General features: G+C 34.8%; 1 protein-coding gene across 1 annotated transcript in view; it reads right to left on the bottom strand.

Moving 5' to 3' along the window:
• The window catches only part of LOC111148313 (DNA polymerase kappa), a 66,407-nt gene that overhangs the window by 31,270 nt on the left and 13,921 nt on the right, over positions 1-21,216 (bottom strand). The window contains exons 2-3 of the mRNA XM_022504812.1: positions 11,911-12,072; positions 4,875-4,994 (exon numbers count right to left, since the gene is read on the bottom strand). Coding sequence (XP_022360520.1) covers positions 4,875-4,994; positions 11,911-12,045 — 255 coding nt within the window. The 5' untranslated portion in view covers positions 12,046-12,072. The remainder of the gene's footprint in view (positions 1-4,874; positions 4,995-11,910; positions 12,073-21,216) is intronic.

The following is a 21,216-nucleotide window of genomic DNA, read 5'->3' as shown; positions in this document are numbered from 1 at the left end:
AAATCTTCATTAATGTTTTCCTTTCTTCCATTTTCCCTTCCAGATGACTTCCAAGTTCTGATCTGAGCCTCTAACATGTATGTTATCCCTTTTGCCACAGTTCAGAACCATGGTTAAGAATAAGAGCTTCTTGTGGGTTTCAGCTCTGCCACGTATTAGCTACATGATAATGGGCAAGTTAACCCTCATTCTTACTTTGTTTCTAAATTTGGATGAAACCAACCCCCAAAGGTTAAAGAATTAAAAGGCGTACTCATGTAATGTAGTTACCCAGGGATATGGAAAGGGCTTAATTATATAACCTATAATTTCAGAAATAGAAGTGATATTTATTGAGTATATCATATGTGTTATACAACATGTTAAGTACTTCTTATGTTAACATCCTATGTTAACTCATTTAGGGGTCAAAATAATTCTGAGTTGCTAATTATTATTCTCATTTTAGAGAGGAGAAAACTAAACCTCAGTAAGATGCAGTAATCTGTCTTAAGCCACACAGCTGGAAAATCTTAGCAGTAGACCTGTAAAGCAAGTTACTCCAAAGGCTGTGCTCTTTCCATTATTTTATGATGCTTCCCTAAAATGGATCTTAAAAAGTCTTTAACACTCAAGTTCCAATAGTGTGTTTTATATCAACATTATGTTTTATTTACTTTATTAAAATCCCCTTTTTTATTATATTCAGGAGATTATTTCAGAAATATTGTTTTTCACTTTCTTAACTTATAATTACCCTAAAAATTGTTCAGGAAAACTGAGTTCATAAAACCAATTGTTAAAGTGGTCAAAATGCACTGATTTGCTGCGTAGTTGCCATTTAATACAACATGGATGGTTGTCTATTCAATTTATGAACCCATGTTATAACAAGATGTTTTGGCAGCTATAAAAATGATTGCATCTTTAGCAAGTCTAATGAGGGTAGGGCGGAGAGGAGAGTAGGTTCTGAATAAACTGTGGGAGTTCATGCCAACAGAGGTTAGTTACCACATCTTGACTAGCAATAATAGTTCCTACCATCGCAGCACACATAATAAAATCTATTATATGGAAATTGTATGACTCTAGAATAGAATGCATTTCCCATGAAAACTTCTCTTTCTCTCAGATCTTTTTGATTCCTTAGGATTTCCTTAATCCTCTCCCATTTATACAATTTCTTTTAAAGGAAGTTCAACAAATGAAACAATTTAACAATCAACATAGAACATATTTCCTGCCACTCCCTTTGCAAAAGATGTCAGAGAGTCTCCCCAGAAATAGTCAACTAAAATTGTAACAAAATGTGAAGATCTGTTATACAGTATAAGGTATTTTCTAATCCTTCAAATTATTAGTATATTTAAGGATATGAGCTTTAAAAAGAGTCAATAGCAAAGTTATTTCATTGCATCATTCATATGCATTTTATCTTTAAAACTTTATTACAGATATTTGTATAGATCAATAAAACTTACCAAAAAGAAGTTCTAAAAATAAATTGCCAAGAATTAATATCAATTTAAGAACAATATTATAGACAGATGGAATATTACCTTGTTGAAATGATGCTCAAATTTATTCAAAAGAAACAACATATGAGAAAAAAATTTTTAAAGAATGGTAGCGAAGGAGAATATTAAAGTATATTATTATCATTGAATAACTAAAATTGCATGGTACTGATATAGGAAAAGATTCAATTGAGTAAGAAAGAGAATCCAGAAACAAGTCCAAATACAATGAGAATTTCGTATATGGGAGTGCCTCATTTTAATTCAGTGGAGAAAGGACTCAAGATTCAATAAATTCTGTTGGGACAAATGAATCACCATTTAGAAAAAAATGATACTATTAGGGAAAATGTAATATTCACCATTTAAGAAAAAAAGTACTTAACACCTTACATTAAAACAAATTCTAGGTGGGCTTGGGTGGCTCCGTCAGTTAAGCCTCCGACTCTTGATTTCGGCTCAGGTCATGATCTCAGGGGCATGAGATCGAGCCCCATGTCTCAGTCTCTATGCTAGGCAGAGAGCCTGCTTAAGATTCTCTCTCTCTCTCTCTCTCCCCCTCTATCCTTCACCCCTCCCCTCTCCCTCTCTTTACCTCTAAAACAAAACCAAAAACAAACTCAAAATGGACTAAAAACAAGCAAAATCTATAAAAATACTAAAAGAACCTATAGGCTTGCTTGTAAGGAATAATTTTCTATGCTTTCAATAAAAAAGCCAAGAAAAAAAAAGTTTTTCAATACTGCTGTTTTGATTACATAAACATTTAAAACTGTATAGGGAAAAAAAACCTCTGCATGGTTAAAAGGCAAACAACATATTGGGGAAATATTTACAGCAAATGGCAGAGGAAAAAATCTTTAATTTATAAGATGTATTAATCAAGAGAAAAATACATAAACTCCTCTAGAAATGCAGGCAGAGGATACTATTTTGGACCGCTCGTTGAACCCCCAAATCCATTCTCTCTTGCTTTCATAGTAATAGATTTATATCTGGGCATATGGCCACCCAGCTGGAAAATATTCTGTACAGCTTCTCCTGCAGTTAGGTGTGGCCATGAAACTTAAATTCTTGTCAAAAGAATGTGAGCTGACGTAATATGTGCAACTTCTCTTTCACTTGTTGAATAGCAAATTACTCGCCTTTCATTTTTTTTCCCCCTCACTCTTTCTTCCTTACTGGGGGCTGAAATATAGACTAGAGATAATCCCATTCTGTCAATCCAGGTTAAGAATAAATAACACTTAGGGTTAGTACAACCCAATATAGAACCAGGGTCCCAAAATTACTATGGTGAGCAGAACCACCCAATCAGTTGGGACTATTTACTATTACATGAGAAAGAAATAAACTCTTATCTGATTTGAACCGTTGTATTTTGGAGTCTCTTGTGCCAGCAACTTAGCCTATATATTAATAGAATAAAAAGGCAATTCCAATAAGAATGAAATATTAATGGCTAATATGAGAACACATGCTTTCTCTTTTATTATCTAAGAAGGACACATTAAAATAATCATGGAATAATATTTGGACACTACAAGAAAAAACTAAGAGACTGATAAAATCAATAAAATCTAGTTTTAAAAACAAGTATGTCAAAAATGTAAAACTGTACCATCTTTGGCGAAAATAACAGGACAAGAGTGCAAACATATATAGATAAAAATGATTATCACAAGGTTATATATAAAACAAAAAACTGAAACCCTGGTAGGATAAGGTAAATAAATTCTGGTACCTCCATATAGTAGAACACTAAAAATGACTAAAGCACAAAGAGAGCTTTAAAATGATGCACTAAATGATGATTTGAAAGACTGAGGCAAGTGATCTTTTGTCATGATAGCAAACCACTTAACACATAAGATAAAAAAATTAGCTTGCACTCTAGGAGAGTATATATGAAAAAAATCACACATAGTTTAATAAAAAAGACATAAAATTTATGATTTCTGAACTCTATCATGAGAAGAATTGCTGCAAAATATTAACATAGGATAGAATATTAACATAATTTTATCATTATTAATGGTCTAAAGTGCTTTGTTAAATTGAATCAAATTTTGATAGAGAGCAAAAACTGTCTTTTTTAAAAAATATTTTATTTATCTATTTGACAGAGATCACAAGCAGGCAGAGAGGCAGGCAGAGAGAGAGAGGGAGAAGCAGGCTGCCTGTTGAGCAGAGAGCCCAATGCGGGGCTCGATGTGGGGCTTGATGTGGGGCTGGATGTGGGGCTCGATCCCCCTGAGCGAAAGGCAGAGGCTTTAACACACTGAGCCACCCAGGCACCCCTAAAAACTGTCTTTAAAAGTACACTTTAGGGGCGCCTGGGTGGCTCAGTGGGTTAAGCCGCTGCCTTCAGCTCAGGTCATGTTCTCAGGGTCATGGGATCGAGCCCCACATCAGGCTCTCTGCTCAGCAGGGAGCCTGCTTCCCTCTCTCTCTCTGCCTGCCTCTCTGTCTACTTGTGATCTCTCTCTGTCAAATAAATAAATAAAATCTTTAAAAAAAAAAAGTACACTTTATACCATGTAATATTACATGACAGATACAATTAGAAAGAAAGCTTATTGAAAGAGTAATATCTGTATAACTAGGTTTATTGTTATTCATGATTGGAAATACGCAACACATAATGGAAAATAATAAAATAAAAGTAAACTTTATTAAAAATTTTTAAAAAATAAAAAATAAAAGTAAACTTTAGTTTCACTAGCAGAAGCTTGACTACTTTGAGTTCGCCATCTACTACACAATGCCCTACAGCTTTGCCCTATGCAAACCTTCTTCCCAAAATAGTTTTAAATACCAGAGGAAACTCTTGAGTATTTATTTCCCAGAGATGGTGGAAAAGCCAAAAGCCTCCAAATTTTTAGAAGTCTGGTGTTTTATCTTAAAAATTCATGTACATTTGGCATTCCACTCTAGTTTCAGTACAACACAATTATGTTTTAAATTTCTAATTTAATTAGTTGACATGTTCTTCCAGATCATTTTTGTAAAATCAGCATTGAAGAAAACATGCCACATTTATCCTGTGGCCTTTTTCTAGCTACAAAATATGTATATAATAAAAAATAACCATAAGTTTTGGATTAAATCCTAGCTCTGAAGCTAGGCAAGTTATTTACCCTAAGGCTCCATTTACTCTTCTGTATAATGGAGGTGAGAATGCCTTGGTATGGGGTCTTGATATAAAAGAGTAGAGCAATATTTAAAAAAGTATAAGCCTCTGTTAAATTTTATCCCTTACAATACAATGAACATTTACATATTACCTTGTTGTCAGTTATGACTTGACCATGATGCATTTTAACTATCAATTACTGTTCTACCAGCTTCCACTTTATTTAACAATTAAATTAATACCTGTAATTGTGCTTTCCTTAGCTGTTGGCTGGTAATTTGAGCTTTTTGTTGCATCATATTTTCAATTCGTTGGTTGACTTGCTTTTCTTTCTTGAGCTCATTTCCATAAAATCTGGACCCCTATGTAAGAAAAAAAAAACAAAGCATAAGAAAAGAGTCAGACAGAAAGCATCACTGCCGTACAGACTAGAATCAGAATAACTGAATTCAAAACTTAGTACCACTACTTACTAGGAACTACTAACTAGGAACTTCCCAGGAATCCTAAAACTACTTAATCTTTCTATGTCTCAATTTCCTTGCCTGCAAAATGAATTTATAGTTACCTAGAATTGTTGAAGCAGTATTTATAAGTACAAACTCTTCGAGATGAGTATGGATATGTTACTCCAAAAATAACAATGTGTCCTAGACAGGATCCATAGGGCATATCCAAGGCCTTAGTCATTTGGGTCATCAGCTATCTCCTTCACTTTTACTTAAAAAGTACTTAAGGGCGCCTGCATGGCTTAGTCGGTTAAGCATTCGACGCTTGATTTCTGCTCAGGTCATACTTTCAGGGTTGTGAAATCGAGCCCTGTGTTGGGTTCTGCACTGGGCATGAAGCCTGCTAAAATTCTCTCCCCTAGCCCCACCTTTTCTAAAAATAATCATAAAAATTTTAAAAAATAAAGGATTTAAAAAATTTTAACGTTATCCATTAAAGAAAATGTAGACAATCACTCTTAGAAAATTACCTATCATCCCATCACTAAACATAACATCTAATTTTATCCACTCATCAGGCTGATGGAAATTCAGATTATTTTTACATTATGGCTTTAATGAAAAATGCCGCAATGAAGATTCATATACACATTTTTGCATGGACATGTTTTCACTTTCCATAGGTACCCAGGAGTGGAATCTCTGCATGCTAAACCTTTTGAGGAACTGCCAGAACTCTTTTCCAAAGTGGCTGAACCGTTTTACAATCCCATCAGCAATGTATGAAGGTTCCAGTTTTTCCATATCCTTATCAACATTTGTTATTGTCTGTCTCATAGCCATTCTAGACTACAATAGTGTGAATGGCACCTCAATGTGGTTTTAATTTGCATTTCCCGGATGACTATGATGCTGAACATCTTTTCATGTGCTTAGGAGCCATTCTTATCTCTTTAGTGAAATGTCTATTTATATCTTTTTCCCATTGTTTGTTAGGTTGTCTTATTAACAATTTGTAAGAATTCTCTGTATATTCTGGATGTAAATCCTTTATCAGATAAATATTTTACAAATACTTTATACTAGTATGTTGCTTATCATTTTCTTTTTTAATTGTGTCTTTGAAGTGCAAAAGTTCTGAAATTTGATGAGGTCTAACTTGTCAACTTTTTCTTTTATTGACAGCACTTCTGGTGTTGTACCTAAGAAATGCTTGTCTAGACAAAAAACATTTGTCTAACCAAATGTCTCAAAGATTTTCTCCTATCTTCTAGAAGTTTTTACCATGTGAGCCCTTACATTTCACTCAATTTTGAGTTCAATTTGTGTATAATAGGAACCGAGGGTCTCAGTTAATCTTTTTTGCATGTGGATATCCAGTTGTCCCAGGTTTATTTGCTGAACAGACTATCCTTCTGCCTTGGTTCTTTTGTCAAAAATCAATAAGTATCAATACAAAGATTTACTTCTGGACTCTTAATTCTGCACCATTGTTCAATATGTCTAAGCTTATAGCAGTACCACACTGTCTTGATAACTATAGCTTTATAGTAAATTCTAAAACAGGAAAGTCAAAGACCTCCATGCTTTTCCTTTTCAAAACTATTTTATTTTATTTTATTTTTAAAGATTTTATTTATTTACTAGAGGGGGGGGGAGAGAGAGAGAGAGAGAAATCACAAGGAGGGAGAGCAGCAGATGGAGAGGGAGAAGCAGGCTCCCCAATGAGCAGGGAGCCCAGTGCTTGATCCCAGGACTCTAGAACCATGACCCCAACCAAAGGCAGAGGCCTAACCAACTGAGCCACCCAGTTTGGGTGCTCCAGTTTGGACTATTTTACATGTTTATCCATTTTCACATAAATTTTTAGGGTCTGTTAATCAATTTCTGCAGGGGGAGAAAAAAAGCCCCTGGAATTTGGATGGGGAATTGCATTGAATCTGCAGATCAATTTGGGGAGAACTATCCTCTTAACAGTATTAAATCTTCTCATTCTTGAACATGTAATGTCTCTCCATTTTTTTTTTTTAAGATTTTATTTATTTATTTGACAGAGAGAGACACAGCGAGAGAGGTAGGTAACACAAGCAGGGGGGTGGGAGGGGAAGAAGCAGGTTTCCCGCTGAGCAAGGAGCCTGATGTGGGGCTAGATCCCAGGACTCTAGGATCATGACCTGAGCCAAAGCAGACACTTAACAACTGAGCCAGCCACCCAAGCGCCCCAGTGTCTCTCCATTTTTTAAATCCTTATCTGCCCTCAATGAATTTTTGTAATTTTCATGGTAAAGCTGTTGCATTCCTTTTGAAATTCCTTAAGAGTTTTTATATATAACATCATGTTATTTGTGAAGAGACAGTTTTAGTTCTTTCTTTCCAATCTAAATGCCTTTTATTTCTTTTCATTGCCTACCTACACTGGCTAGAACTTTCAGGACTATGTTGCATAGAAGACATGAGAGTGGGTACACTTGCCTTGTCCCTGATTCTAGGAGAAAAGGGCATTCCCGGAATACATCCCATTTAGCCATGGTATATAATCTTTCTTTTATATTGTTGAATTCAGTTTGCTAACATTTTGTTGAGGAGTTTTATATTTACAACGATCTATAATCTTCGGCTTGTTTGGGTATAGTGTCAAGGTGATACTGGTCTCATAGAATGAGTCTGTAAGCGTTACATCCTTCTTTATTTTCTGGAAGGGCTTGCGGAATACTGGTATTATTTCTTCTTTAAATGTCAGATAAAATTCATCACTGAAGCCATTGTGACTCAGTTTTTTTTTTGTTAGGGGAGGTACAGAGAAGATTTTTAATTACTAAATTTATTTCCTTATTAAAGGTCTATTAAATTTTCCATATTTTCTTAAGTCAGTTTTAGAAAAATTATAAATTTCTTGAAATTTGTCTAATTTATTGGGATTTGTTTTAAAATACTCCAATCTCTGGATGACTGAGTGGCTCAGTCGGTTAAGCCACTGCCTTCGGCTCAGGTCATGATCCCAGGGTCCTGGGATTGAGTTCTATGTGGGGCTCCTTGCTTGGCAGGGAGTCTGCTTCTCTCTCCACCTCTGCCTGCCGCTCTGCCTGCTTGTGCACTCTCTCTCTCTCTCTCTGACAAATAAATAAATAAAATCTTAAAAAAATAAATAAATAAAATACTCCAATATCTACCTCCAAAATTCAGTAGGGATGGTAACATAGATAAAGCAATATTTACAAAAATGTTGATTAACTATTGATGGTGGGTGATTATTACCCAGGAATTCACATTAACAATCTAATTTTGTGTATGTTTAAAAAAAGTTTTAAAGAATTGTTGTGAAGCAGTAACAATTAGAAAATATCCATTAAAGAAGATATTTATGATGAACTTCCTATCCCACCACATTAGACAAATAATATATTACATAAAATATATACTTTAATATATTAATATGTAATTTATTTTTATTAATTTAAACAAATTCTATATTTTAATAATATAAATAATTCAATATATTAATATATAAATATATGTAAGGCATATCATGTCAATCAGATGATATGTGTATACTGTTCTATGATTCATATGTATATACAGTTGAACCTTGAACATCATGGGTTTGAGCCGTACGGGTCCACTTATACATGGATTTTTTTCAATAAATATAGTGTAGTACTATAAATGTATTTTCTAAGATTTCTTCATAATATTTTCTTTTCTCTAGCTTACTTTATTATAATATGTAATACATATAATATACGAATTTTGTGTTAACCAACTGTTTATGTTACTGGTAAAGCTTCCAGTTAACAGTAGGCTATTAGCAGTTAATTTTGACGAGTCAAAAGTTGTACATGGGTTTTCAACTGTGTGTAGGAGGGGGGAAGGGTAAGTGATCCTAACCCCCACACGGTTTATGTGGTAGAGCAAAGTTTTGAAAATATCTAAGATACTCTTGAAAAAGAACAAAGAGCAAAAAAAGAACTTGACCTAGCTGTTATCAAGACTTCTTATAAAGTACTGTAATTAAGATCATTTCATAAAGATATAAAAACAAATAACACAGTAGACTAGAAGAAAGCACTGCAGATCAGTAAGAAAAGGATGAACTATTTAATAAGTGTTACTGGGACACAGAGAAGAGAGAGGAAAGATAGGGAAATCTAGGGTCGCTTAAATATTCTTTTTTTTTTTTTTTAGATTTTATTTATTTATTTGAGAGAGAGACAGTGAGAGAGAGCATGAGCGAGAAGAAGGTCAGAGAGAGAAGCAGACTCCCCATGGAGCTGGGAGCCCGATGCGGGACTCGATCCCGGGACTCCAGGATCATGACCTGAGCCGAAGGCAGTCGTCCAACCAACTGAGCCACCCAGGCGTCCCAAATATTCTATTTCTCAACATGAAAACTAACAGCATAGGTTTTATTCCTATTTTTAAGTTTTATGGTCAAAATTTCACAAAAGCCTCAAACACAAACAGAGTAGTAAACAAATATATAAAACTATCACTGAGATTTCACAACTAATATTTTGCCTAATTTCCTTCATTGATTTTTTAACTGAACTGTTTTAAAGTAAATTACAGATATAATGACATTTAACTATTCTATACAGTATTTTATTATGTATCTTTTAAAAAAAATATTTTATTTATTTATTTGACAGAGATCACAAGTAGGCAGAGAGGCATGCAGGGGAGGGGGAAGCAGACTCCCTGCTGAGCAGAGAGCATGGTGTAGGGCTTGATCCCAGGACCCTGGGATCATGACCTGAGCCTAAGGCAGAGGCTTAACCCACTGAGCCACCTAGGCGCCCCTATTTTATTATGTATCTTTAAAAATAAGGTCATTGTGGGGCATCTGGGTGGCTGTTGGTTAAATTGATTTCAGCTCAGGTCATGATCTCAGAGTCCTGAGATTGATCCCCATGTTGGGCTCCAAGCCAGGCATGGAGCCAGCTTAGAGATTCTCTCTCTTTCCCTTCTTTCTGCCCCTCCCCACTGTTCGCCTGTGCTCTTTCTCTCCCCCGCCAAATTTTTTAAATTAAAAAAAATAAAAATAAGGCCATTTTGTAATCATAATACCATTTTCACAGCTAATAAAATTGATAATAATTCCTTAATACTATATAGTACACTCTTCATATCCAAATTCCCTTAAATGTTCCAAAAATATTTGTTCAGGGGCGCCTGGGTGGCTCAGTGGGTTAAAGCCTCTGCCTTCGGCTCAGGTCATGATCCCAGGGTCCTGGGATCGAGCCCCACATCGGGCTCTCTGCTCAGCGGGGAGCCTGCTTCCTCCTCTCTCTCTGCCTGCCTCTCCGCCTACTTGTGATCTCTGTCAAATAAATAAATAAAATCTTTAAAAAAAAAAAAAAAAAAATTTGTTCAAACTAAGATCTAGAGTCCATATATTTTGTTTGCTTACTTCATCTCAATTCTTTTACTTTTAAAATATATCTCTATGTTAAACACTTAAAATATTATCTTCCCCTCAACTTTTTACTTTGGAATTTCCAAATTTTCCAACAGCTGAAAGAACAGTAGACTAAACATCCATATGTCCTCACCTAGATTCCTGCTACGTTTAGTTTCTCCCACTACTCCTAGGTATAAGCGCATACACACACTCCTATATGTGCACTTGCACAAACATGCACACACATACACACACACACACACACATACATGCTCCTCTTCCTCTTTTTGGCTGAACCATTTAAAAGTGAGTTGCTGTGGATATCAGCATGCATTTCTTAAGAATAAGGATATTCTCTTAAATTTTACACCTTTCTACATGGATAGTTCATAATATACAAATGAAACAAAAAAAATGTTAGAAGAAAACATTTAGGCCCTTGGAGAAAAGCTTATGTAGTTGACTAATTCAAGTACGTACAAAAAAGCAAACAAAATAATTTCTGCACAGGATAAAGTACCATAAGCGAAGTCAAAAGATATATAATAATCTAATGGAAAATTGTGCAAAGGACAATAAGAGACAGTTTTCAAAAAAGGAAAATATAAATGGCTTTTTAAATATATGAAATATATGAAAAGTGGCTTTTTAAATATATGAAAAGATGTACTATCTCACTCTTCATAAGAGAAATGCAAATTAATGCTACACTACATTACTGAAGATTGGCAAATCCAAAAGCTTAGTTACACACTATCCTGGCACAGTTGCACCGTGGTAATATACTGTCATGTACTGGCAGTGAAAATTTGAATTGATACATCCATTATGGAAGGCAACTGGCCAAATCATAAAAATTGCACATATATATATCCTTTTTTGCTATCTGTATTTGGTAGGGTAATTCCACTTCTAGAACCTCTCCTATCGTTTTACCTGCACACATATAATGTTATAAAATGCAAATTTATTCACTGTAGTATTGTTGGTAAAAACAAAAGACTAGAAATAACTTAACTGTTCATAATTAAACATTCTGACTGGTTCAATAAATTTTGTTATATTCACACACACAGGCATAAAAAAGAATGAACATTTTTACTTATATAGAAAGACCTCCAAGTTACATTAACTGAAACAAAAACAAAAAACACAATTACAATATTCTCCTATTAAGAAAAAGGATGAAAAAAGAACATGTATGTTATTGTGCTTTTACATGCATATTGTGCATAGGTGAGGCAGAAAACTGGATGGCAAAAGCACGAGTAACAGAACAGAAGGGAGATTATTCCATACCCATTTGTTTTAATAAGATACATTAAAATGTAAAAAAGTATAAAAAAAGATATTTAAAACTTACTGATTTTATTTTAAACAGAAAGCAAAAAGCTACTAAGTTAGTGATAGCAAAATAAACAAGAAACTTACTTTTGTGGCTTCCATTATAATTTTGTTAATCTTCTCTTTATCTAATCCTTCCATTCCGGCTTTATTATCATTAAGTCCCACTCTAAGCAGAAGATCATCTTTGTAATTTCCACTCTTTTCCTTGGTGTTATCCATGGTATAAACTTAAAACTTTTCTGTTATCTGAAAAAACATAAAAAATAAGCAGTGCTTTTTAAAGCATTCATGGTGAGGAAATGGGCACTTAAAAGTTAAAATGAGGGGCGCCTGGGTGGCTCAGTGGGTTAAAGCCTCTCCCTTCCGCTCAGATCATGATCCCAGGGTCTGGGGATCAAGTCCTGCATCCAACTCTGCTCAGCGGGGATCCTGCTTCTCTCTCTCTCTCTCTGTCTGCCTCTCTGCCTACTTGTGATCTCTGTCTGTCAAAGAAATAAATAAAATCTTAAAAAAAAAAAAAGTTAAAATGATATAGAATCTGCCAAACAAGTAAAATATTTAAGAATTTTTAGCAATTGAGGAATTATTACTACTCAGATTTTTAAATTACTATCCCTAGATTATTGCACTTTCAGAGGGATTGATGGAATTAACATTTCCTACAACTTTTGTGCCCGCTACTATGCTTGGCACTTCACACTTGAACCTCACACAGTAACCCTGCCCTGAAAACTACATTTTATTATCCCCAATATAGAGAGAAAAGAAACCTTAGTCTTAGAACACGTCTACTGATGCCAATTTTCTAATAAGCGACAATATCTGTGTTGAAATCCAGGCCTGAATCCAAAGTTTGTGTTTTTCACATATTAACACACTGTATAGGAAATAAATACAAAATAACACTTCCTCTCCAAATCATGATAAGTTCAATAGCATTCATTACCCACTGTATACAGAGTTCCATGTTTTAAAGCAGTAGAAAAAAATACAGAAAAAAAATCTGTTGATTTCTAGGATATTATTGCATTTTATACTGTCATGTGACTTCTAAAGTTAAGAAAAATCCTGTTGTATAATAATTCTTTAATATCTTTAAATAGTTCTTTATCATTTACTTTCACATATTTAGCTTTTTAAAATATTTATAGTAACCATGCAAGACAGATTTGGTTATTCTCATTCTATGGAGATAGAAATTGGAGTTTCAAGAAGGTTAAGGGAATTAGCCATCCTAAATCTGCTAATGAGCAAAAGAACTGGTGTGAATCGAAGTCTTCTTACTCCAAGCTAATACAGTTGCCATAACATCACAGCTGTTTCCAATTTGAGTCCACTTATGCTACAAAGAAATGACCAGGCGAACAGCTGGCATGCATCTAACAACAAATTATGCCAGGGATTTATTTGCATGATTTAGAGAGGGCTCATTTATTCTGTTTATTCTCTGCTGTCTTAAGGACCTTTTCTTTTCCTTTTTTTTTTTTTTAGGTTGACATCCATCACCACACATAGTTACACAATTTCTTTTCTTGTGATGAGAACTTTTAAGATCTCTTTGCAACTTACAAATATATGATACAGTATTAACTATAGTCACCATCCAATACATTAAACCCCCATAATTTATTTTATAGCTGGAAGTTTGTACCTTTTGACCACCTTTACCCATGCCACCAACCCCACCCCACCTCTAGTAACTACCAACTGTTCTCTGCATCTATGAGTTCAGGTTGTTGTTGTTGTCATTTGATTCCACATACGAGATAAATAAATCAGAAGGTCTGGGGGTAGGAACCAGATATCAGTATTTTTTAAGGCATGCTCAGGTTAGTCCAATGTGCCCATTACTATCTAAAATTCTTGGGGCGCCTGGGTGGCTCAGTGGGTTAAAGCCTCTCTGCCTTTGGCTCAGGTCATGGTCTCAGGGTCCTGGGATCGAGCCCCACATCAGGCTCTCTGCTCAGCAGGGAGCCTGCTTCCTCCTCTCTCTTTGCCTGCCTCTCTGCCTACTTGTGATCTTTCTCTGTCAAATAAATAAATAAAAATCTTAAAGTTCTTAAATATTTTACTTGTTTGGCAGATTCTGTATCATTGGCGCTATTATTTCCCAGTGTCCAAGAGAATATAGACTAGTATTCTGTTTTTATCATTTGACTTTTCTCCCCAACTATCACATTCAGCCAAACAGCACCCTACATCTTGTGTTATGCTTTAGTAGCCCAATTACTTAACATTTTCTAATAAGACTGGTGAATGTAATTCATTCATATTTCCCCCAAACCAACACTACTGAAGAGTTAAGAGGCTGAATGCAGAGATATTACATTTAAGTTGCCTTGCCCTTTATTTTTAAAGATTTATTTATTTGAGAGAAAGAGAGCATGAGTGGGAGGGGCAGAGGGAGAGGAGAGATAATCTCTCCTGAGATAATCTCAGGCAGACTCTATGCTCAGCACAGAGCCCATCTTGGGGCTCTATCTCATGACATGGAGATCATGACTTAAATTGAAACCAAGGGTCAGACACTCAACTGACTGTGCCACCCAGGCTCCCCAAGCTGCCTTGTCCTTTATGTGATGAAATGTATGAAAGGAAAAGAAACATTTATTGAATGTCTATTATTTCATAAAGAATATATTAGCCCAAAAACTCTGAGAAGTATTGCTTTTGGTCCCAAATTAGAAGAGAAGAACTGGGTTATTACCAGCAATGCTGGTACCAAAGTTGTGATAGGTAAAGTCAGTTTTCAGCTACCTTCCTGTCTTGTTGATGTCCAGTTACCAGATCATTTATGTCTAGTTTCATGAGGATAAATTTACTATCCTCTACGTGTTAATGACTTCCAACTTTATAGCTGCAGTCCAAATGCCCATCTGGCATCCTAAATTTACCATGTCCAAAACCAGTCTTGTCATCTGCCTCCATTCCTCAAACCAGTTCCACTTGGATGCAGCCCTGAGCCTCATCTCAGTTGGTGGCAACTCCATTCCCTTCCAATTGCTCATGCAAATAACCTTGTCATCATTCTTGAGCTCCCTCTTTCTCACACACCCCACATCCAAATTGTCAGCAAATCCTATGAACTCTGATTTCAAAATGTACTCTGAATTTAACCACTTGTGTACTGTCATTGTTTTCACTCTAGTCTGAATCACCACAATCTTTTGCCTGGATTAATGCAACAGACTCTTATACAGTCTGTTTCTGCCCTCCATGTCGTCAATTATCAACACAATGGCCCAACTGATTCTTCTAAATCACAAGCGGAGTCACACCACTCTTCATTGAAAACTGTACAATGGCACACCAATCTTACTCTGGAATAAAAGCTAAAATCCCAACAGAATCTGGATTCCAATTACCTGTTACCTGTCTACCCTCTCACCTAATACTCTCCCCCTTGCTCACTACTCTCCAGGCACACTGGTCTCTTCGTTGTTCCTCAAATCTGATAGGCACATTCTAACCTTGAACTCTCTCCTTTAGGGTTCTTCAGCTAGTTATTCTTTTGACTAAACTCCCTTCAAGTGTTTGCTTAAATGTTACCTTCTCAATGCAGATTTACCTTGACCTCCTTATTTAAATTGCAGCTTGAGTAACACCTCCCACCCCCCTCTTCCCAATGCCCCATGTTTTTATAGCCCTTATCATTTCCTAACATAGTAATAAACATAGGTTTACTTGTTATGCTTATCATCTATCTCTCCTGTGAATATGGAAGTTCCAACAGGGCAGGGAACGTTGCTTTTTATTTGTTTTAACTGATATATCCCAAAAGCCTCAAACAGTACTTGGCAGAGAGGAGGTGCTCAATAAATAATCTGCTGAATGACTGAACTCAGTTTATATCATTTCTTCGTTCTCTTATTCATATAGTAAGATTACACAGCTATGTTAAAAGATTGTGACAAAAACTACTTTTCTAAAGTTAATAATTTTAAAATAATTTTAATATAATAAATAATAAAATTATATATAAATTTAATAAAATAAATAATTAAATAATTTTAAAATACTTGTAGTTAATAATTTTAAAATACTTGTAGTTTTTCCTCATTTCAACATTAAATATGTAACGACAGGTATATGAGTTGATTTTATAAACTTTATTTTCCTAAGATATTTGATAGTTAAAATGATTAAAGCTTTTGGGACTTGTATTAAAATATAAGAGTATTTTGATTTTACATGTTAGAATGCTTGCTAAGTCCCATTAATACTCAAAAGATTCTAGCTTATATTTATTCTTTGGGAAATTAAATTGCCTTGTTTAATTTTTTTATTTAATATTTTTAAATTATATCTAAATCTACAAAAAATTATTGGACAAAGTTAATAAAACATACTAAGTTTTTTTTTTTTAAGATTTTATTTATTTATTTGACACAGAGAGAGAGAGAGATCACAAGTAGGCAGAGAGGCAGGCAGAGAGAGGAGGAAGCAGGCTCCCTGCTGAGCAGAGAGCCCGATGCGGGCCTTGATCCCAGGACCCTGAGATCATGACCTGAGCCGAAGGCAGAGGCTTTAACCCACTGAGCCAACCCATTGAGCCACCCAGGCGCCCCACTAAGTTTTAATATACTTGAATTCCTATGAGTTCCTTTTAGTACTATCATTTATGTCCCTGTGGTGAGTCTGCTTTTGTTTTTATTGGTTAGTGTTTCGGTTATTTTCAAATATCTAGAATCTCTCATTAGTCCTGGTTATCTCTGTTCTCCCCATTAGTTCTGACTAAATTTCTTTAGAAATCCATAAACTGAAATGGAGAGCTAGCTCCCAGCAGAGATGATCACATAATATTCACAAAAGATGCACAAAAGGTTATCACAAAGTATTTTTCAGGGAAGTGAGATTTAATATTACTTTAAATGGCTTTGTGAGGGAAGTAATAATGTAAGTGCCTAGTGGCATCTGGGGTATAATAAACTCTCAATCAATAGTTAATTATTAAAGTTAAGCCAAATTTCCAGAGCTGTGAAAATCACTAGTCTGACTTTCCTTACTTCTCTCTCTTCAAGATACAGAAACTTGGAAGGAAAAAAAATCGCTATAAGCATCCTCAAGAAAAAGCCAAAGTTCATGGATCACATGGATGAATTTTGTTTTGCTCCTGAAAAGCTATTTGTCCTATGATTATGAAAATGAAAATAAAACATTTTTATAGCTTGATACTACAAAGACAGTCTGTTTCACTTCAACTCAAAAGCACAAATGGTTACACAACGCAAAGGAAAGAACTTGGGTTCTTGTGGTTTAGTATATTGGTTTAAAAGCACATTTTCTCTGAAAATATTCAAATTCTACCCAGTCTCATTCTAACAGTAACTATTCAGGTTACCACTTAAAAAAATATAAGGCCAACCTTTGTTTTTGATGGTAGTAAGGATGGAAAATTAGATTTTTTTCAGCAGGAGTTCTGAGGAAGAAGTTTTAGAGTGCTAGGATTTCTCCTACCTATAAAAAGCTCACAAAACTATGTAAACAATATCACAAGTGATTAGCACATTGACCAAAATCACCTGGAATTAATCTACCAGAAAATATGCAAAACACACGAAGGATAGTAAGAGAGATAAAGGAGAGAAGGTGGAGAGGAAAGGTGGGGGGAAAGAGGACAAGGAAAACTAAACTAAAAAAACTAAATTACAGTAAGGTCCTAGGTGGAGCTTGCTTCCTATTTCTAACACACTATAAATAACCAAACCCAAAAATCCTTCCAGAAAAACCTGTATATTTCTTAAGAACAAATATTATTTTTGATCCTCTAAATGTTCAAATATTTAACATGTTTGTTTGAACAGATTAAACAGATTAAATAAAACTTCAGTCTGTGATTAAATGTTTTTACTATCTACATTTAAATACTATGAATTAAGAATATTACCCTAGTTTTAATTTCCCAGTTAATGCCTGACTAAAAATTTTTCATTTATTATTAAAAAATTTTTTAAATTTTTAAGAAAACCAAAATCACAACCTCAAAATTTTAAGATTATTTTCTATATTTCTCTCCAATTATTTTACACACACCTATGTGACCACATGTACTCAAACTACATGCACACAATTTTTATATCATGGGAATGAGGGCATGGATGCAACTTTGTATTTCTGGCTTTAGTTTTTAATATCTTTGCAAAATAAGATGTACAAAAAATTCAAAATTATTTCAGAATGAATTACTTGAAAGATTTTAAATGTATATGTATCACTGAGAGAAATAATAGAAATAATGTAACTCTACAGATCCCAAACCACAGTGATGTATGCTAAAAGCAAACACAAGTTTTCACCAAGGATATAGTCTTTGAGAGAACTACACATATATTCTCTTTGATTGCCTTTTTCCTTCCTGAGCTTTCTATTCATTTAATTTATTCCAATGAAGAAGAATGGGATAGAAGGCTCTTAAAAAGCCTACACTCTATCTAATCCTAGAGACATATAAAATTCACTTTTATATAATAAATAATTGAAGTTATCTGCTTCTTTAGTTCAGAATGAAAAATATCCTGATACAAAACACATTAATTAACGTCGACTCAATGTCGACTCAATTCTCCAAATCTCAGTGTGTTAAGTTTCTATTTTGATGATGAGTCATATATTTGGTAAAGTCTTCCAGAACCTTTAACAATGATGACTTTGTTTACACTCAGAAATAATAATAAAATAAAAATAAAAATAAGGGCACTCAGGACCTTTAACAATTGTGAAAAATTAACTTTATATCTTATAGAAGTCGACTATTTCTGAGAATGTTGATTCATTAACATGAAGGAAGTATACTGAGAGGTTCTTTCTTTGGGTATTAGGTTCTTTCTTTGGGTATTAGATCAAGTCAGCAAAAACATTAACTTACATAGACTGATACTGTACAGACTAATGTTGTTCTAGTTGAGGTATACAGTAAAATACATAAATTTAAAGGGACAGTTGAAAACATGTTTTTAGAAAAAGAGAAAAGGGTCCTCCTGTAGTACCTTTTTTGGTACTGATTTTTTTTTAAGTTCTACAATCTCTAGTGTTACTTTTAATATAAAATTACATATGAAGCTGGGATAATAGGTGGGGTTATACGACTAACAGGAAATTGAGCTATTATAATATTTATCACTATACTACATCCTACATTATTGGAAGCATAATATTTAATAACAAAGTTGTACATGATATTATTTTATTTTCTTATCCTGGAAATGATGCTTTCAATTATCCCTCTGCTACACTGTTCTAGTGTTTTCTTGATATTGTTCATGATATTATTTCATGATCCAGTACTACTGATTTCTTAGGTTTCCTATAGCTCTAATTAGTCTACCATAGGAGTTTATTTTTTAAATTTATTTATTTTTGAAGATTTATTTATTCATTTGAGAGAGAGAGAGTACGTACATAGGCAAGAAGAGGGGTAGAGGGAGAGAATTCTCAAGCAAAGTGTGGAGCCCAAGGCAGGACTCCAACTCAGAACCCTGAGATCATGGTCTGAGCTGAAACCAAGAGTCAGATGCTAAACCAACTAAGCCACCCAGGTACCCATCAGAGTAAGAGTTTAAATTATATCTAGAATATTCTCAAAATAATCTCTAGAACTCTACTTTAGAACATGTATATTTTTAAAATGTAAATATATGCTAAATGTTTATATTAACAGAAATTTTAATCCCTTAATCTAATCCCTTAACTAAAAATGTACTTGTGTTATGTATATAATCTCACAGGTAAGCAAGATAAATCTCTACCTCTGGAGGACACCATAATTTTATTTAAAAAAAGGAAAATGGGGGCGCCTGGGTGGCTCAGTCATTAAACATCTGCCTTTGGCTCAGGTCATGGTCCTGGGATCCTGGGATCAAGCCCCACATCAGGCTCCCTGCTTAGCAGGAAGCCTGCTTCTCCCTCTCCACTCCTCCTGCTTATGTTCCCTCTCTCGCTGTGTCTCTGTCAAATAAATAAATAAAATCTTTTAAAAAATAATAAAATAAATAAAAAAGGAAAATGAATTCCATGCCGTAGTTTCCTTCTGGAAATTTTTTTAAAAAAATTTCCAATCTAGTAATTGTTGGAAATATTTTTCTCTTCCCAACCAGACCTCAAAGGGTGAGGAGTCATAGTAGATGCTGAAATCCATTTATTTCAGCAGAGATTACAACCATATAGCTTGTTACCTCCTTTACTCAAAGACCTGAAGCTAAGAATAATAGCAACCTAGTTTTGGGCTTTAAAATCTGGCTTCTCATTATATGATTACAATTTTTAAAAGATTAAAATATTCAACATTATCAAAGGTAAGAGCTTGAATTTCTCAGATTTCAGAATTTTAAACCATAATGGCTCTAGCATATTTGCAAGACCTCTTAAGTTAATACTTTTGCCAAAACCACTTACCTAATGCGTTTGGGCCTCCCTGCTCAGCGGGGAGTCTGCTTCTCCCTCTCCTCCCCATTTGTACTCTCTGTCACTATCTCTGTCTTTCTCTCTCAAATAAATAAAATCTTAAAGAAAAGAATTATTCATTTCTATACTGCCAAATATTTTAAGAAACATAATTTAACCCACAAATGAAATATGCATTTATATTTATTTATTTTTTTTTAAGATTTTATTTATTTGACAGAGAGAGATCACAAGTAGGCAGAGAGACAGGCAGAGAGAGAGAGGGGAAGCAGGCTCCCTGCTGAGCAGAGAGCCGGATACAGGGCTAGATCCCAGGACCCTGAGATCATGACCTGAGCTGAAGGCAGAGGCTTTAACCCACTGAGCCACCCAGGCGCCCCTATGCATTTCTTTAAAAAAACAAACAAACAACTTATTTATTTGAAAGAAAGACTGAGTGAGCAAGACAACACAAGCCGGAGGAGCGGTAGAGGCAGAGGGAGAAGCAGGCTCCCTATTAAATAGGGAGCCTAACTCAGAGCTGGAGCTCAACGCAGGGCTCAATCCCAGGACCCCGAGATCATGACCTGAGTTTAAGGCAGATGCTTAACGAATTAAACCACCCAGGTGTCCCATACAAATGAAATATGCATTTCTTAATACTACTAAAATAATTACCTTTAAAAATACTTCATAGATGGTAAGAAAATGAAGAAAAAGTTACAACAAATGAATACCATAATATGTAATTAAGTGAAACACTTCTTACAAATAGAAGCAGAAGCAGGATGACGGGATGTCACACAAGAAAATGGGTTATAAAAGAAGGTGGTGACTTCCATCTTAGATGTTCTCATTCTCAACTTGGATTACTCACTCTGGGGTAACCAGCTGCTCCGTGAGGCAGCCTGACAGAAGGTCCGTGTGAATGCGTTTGGAAGCAGATCCTCTTCCAGTCCAGTCTTCAGATGAAACTGCAGCCATAGATAACAACTTGACTGCAACCTCATG

Source organism: Enhydra lutris, unplaced genomic scaffold (genome assembly GCF_002288905.1).
Source record: "Enhydra lutris kenyoni isolate GAN:26980312 unplaced genomic scaffold, ASM228890v2 scaffoldscaffold19, whole genome shotgun sequence".
In the NCBI taxonomy this organism is placed as follows: Eukaryota; Metazoa; Chordata; class Mammalia; order Carnivora; family Mustelidae; genus Enhydra; species Enhydra lutris.
Note: the sequence above shows the minus strand (reverse complement) of the source record. Positions and strands in the feature narration are given on the sequence as shown.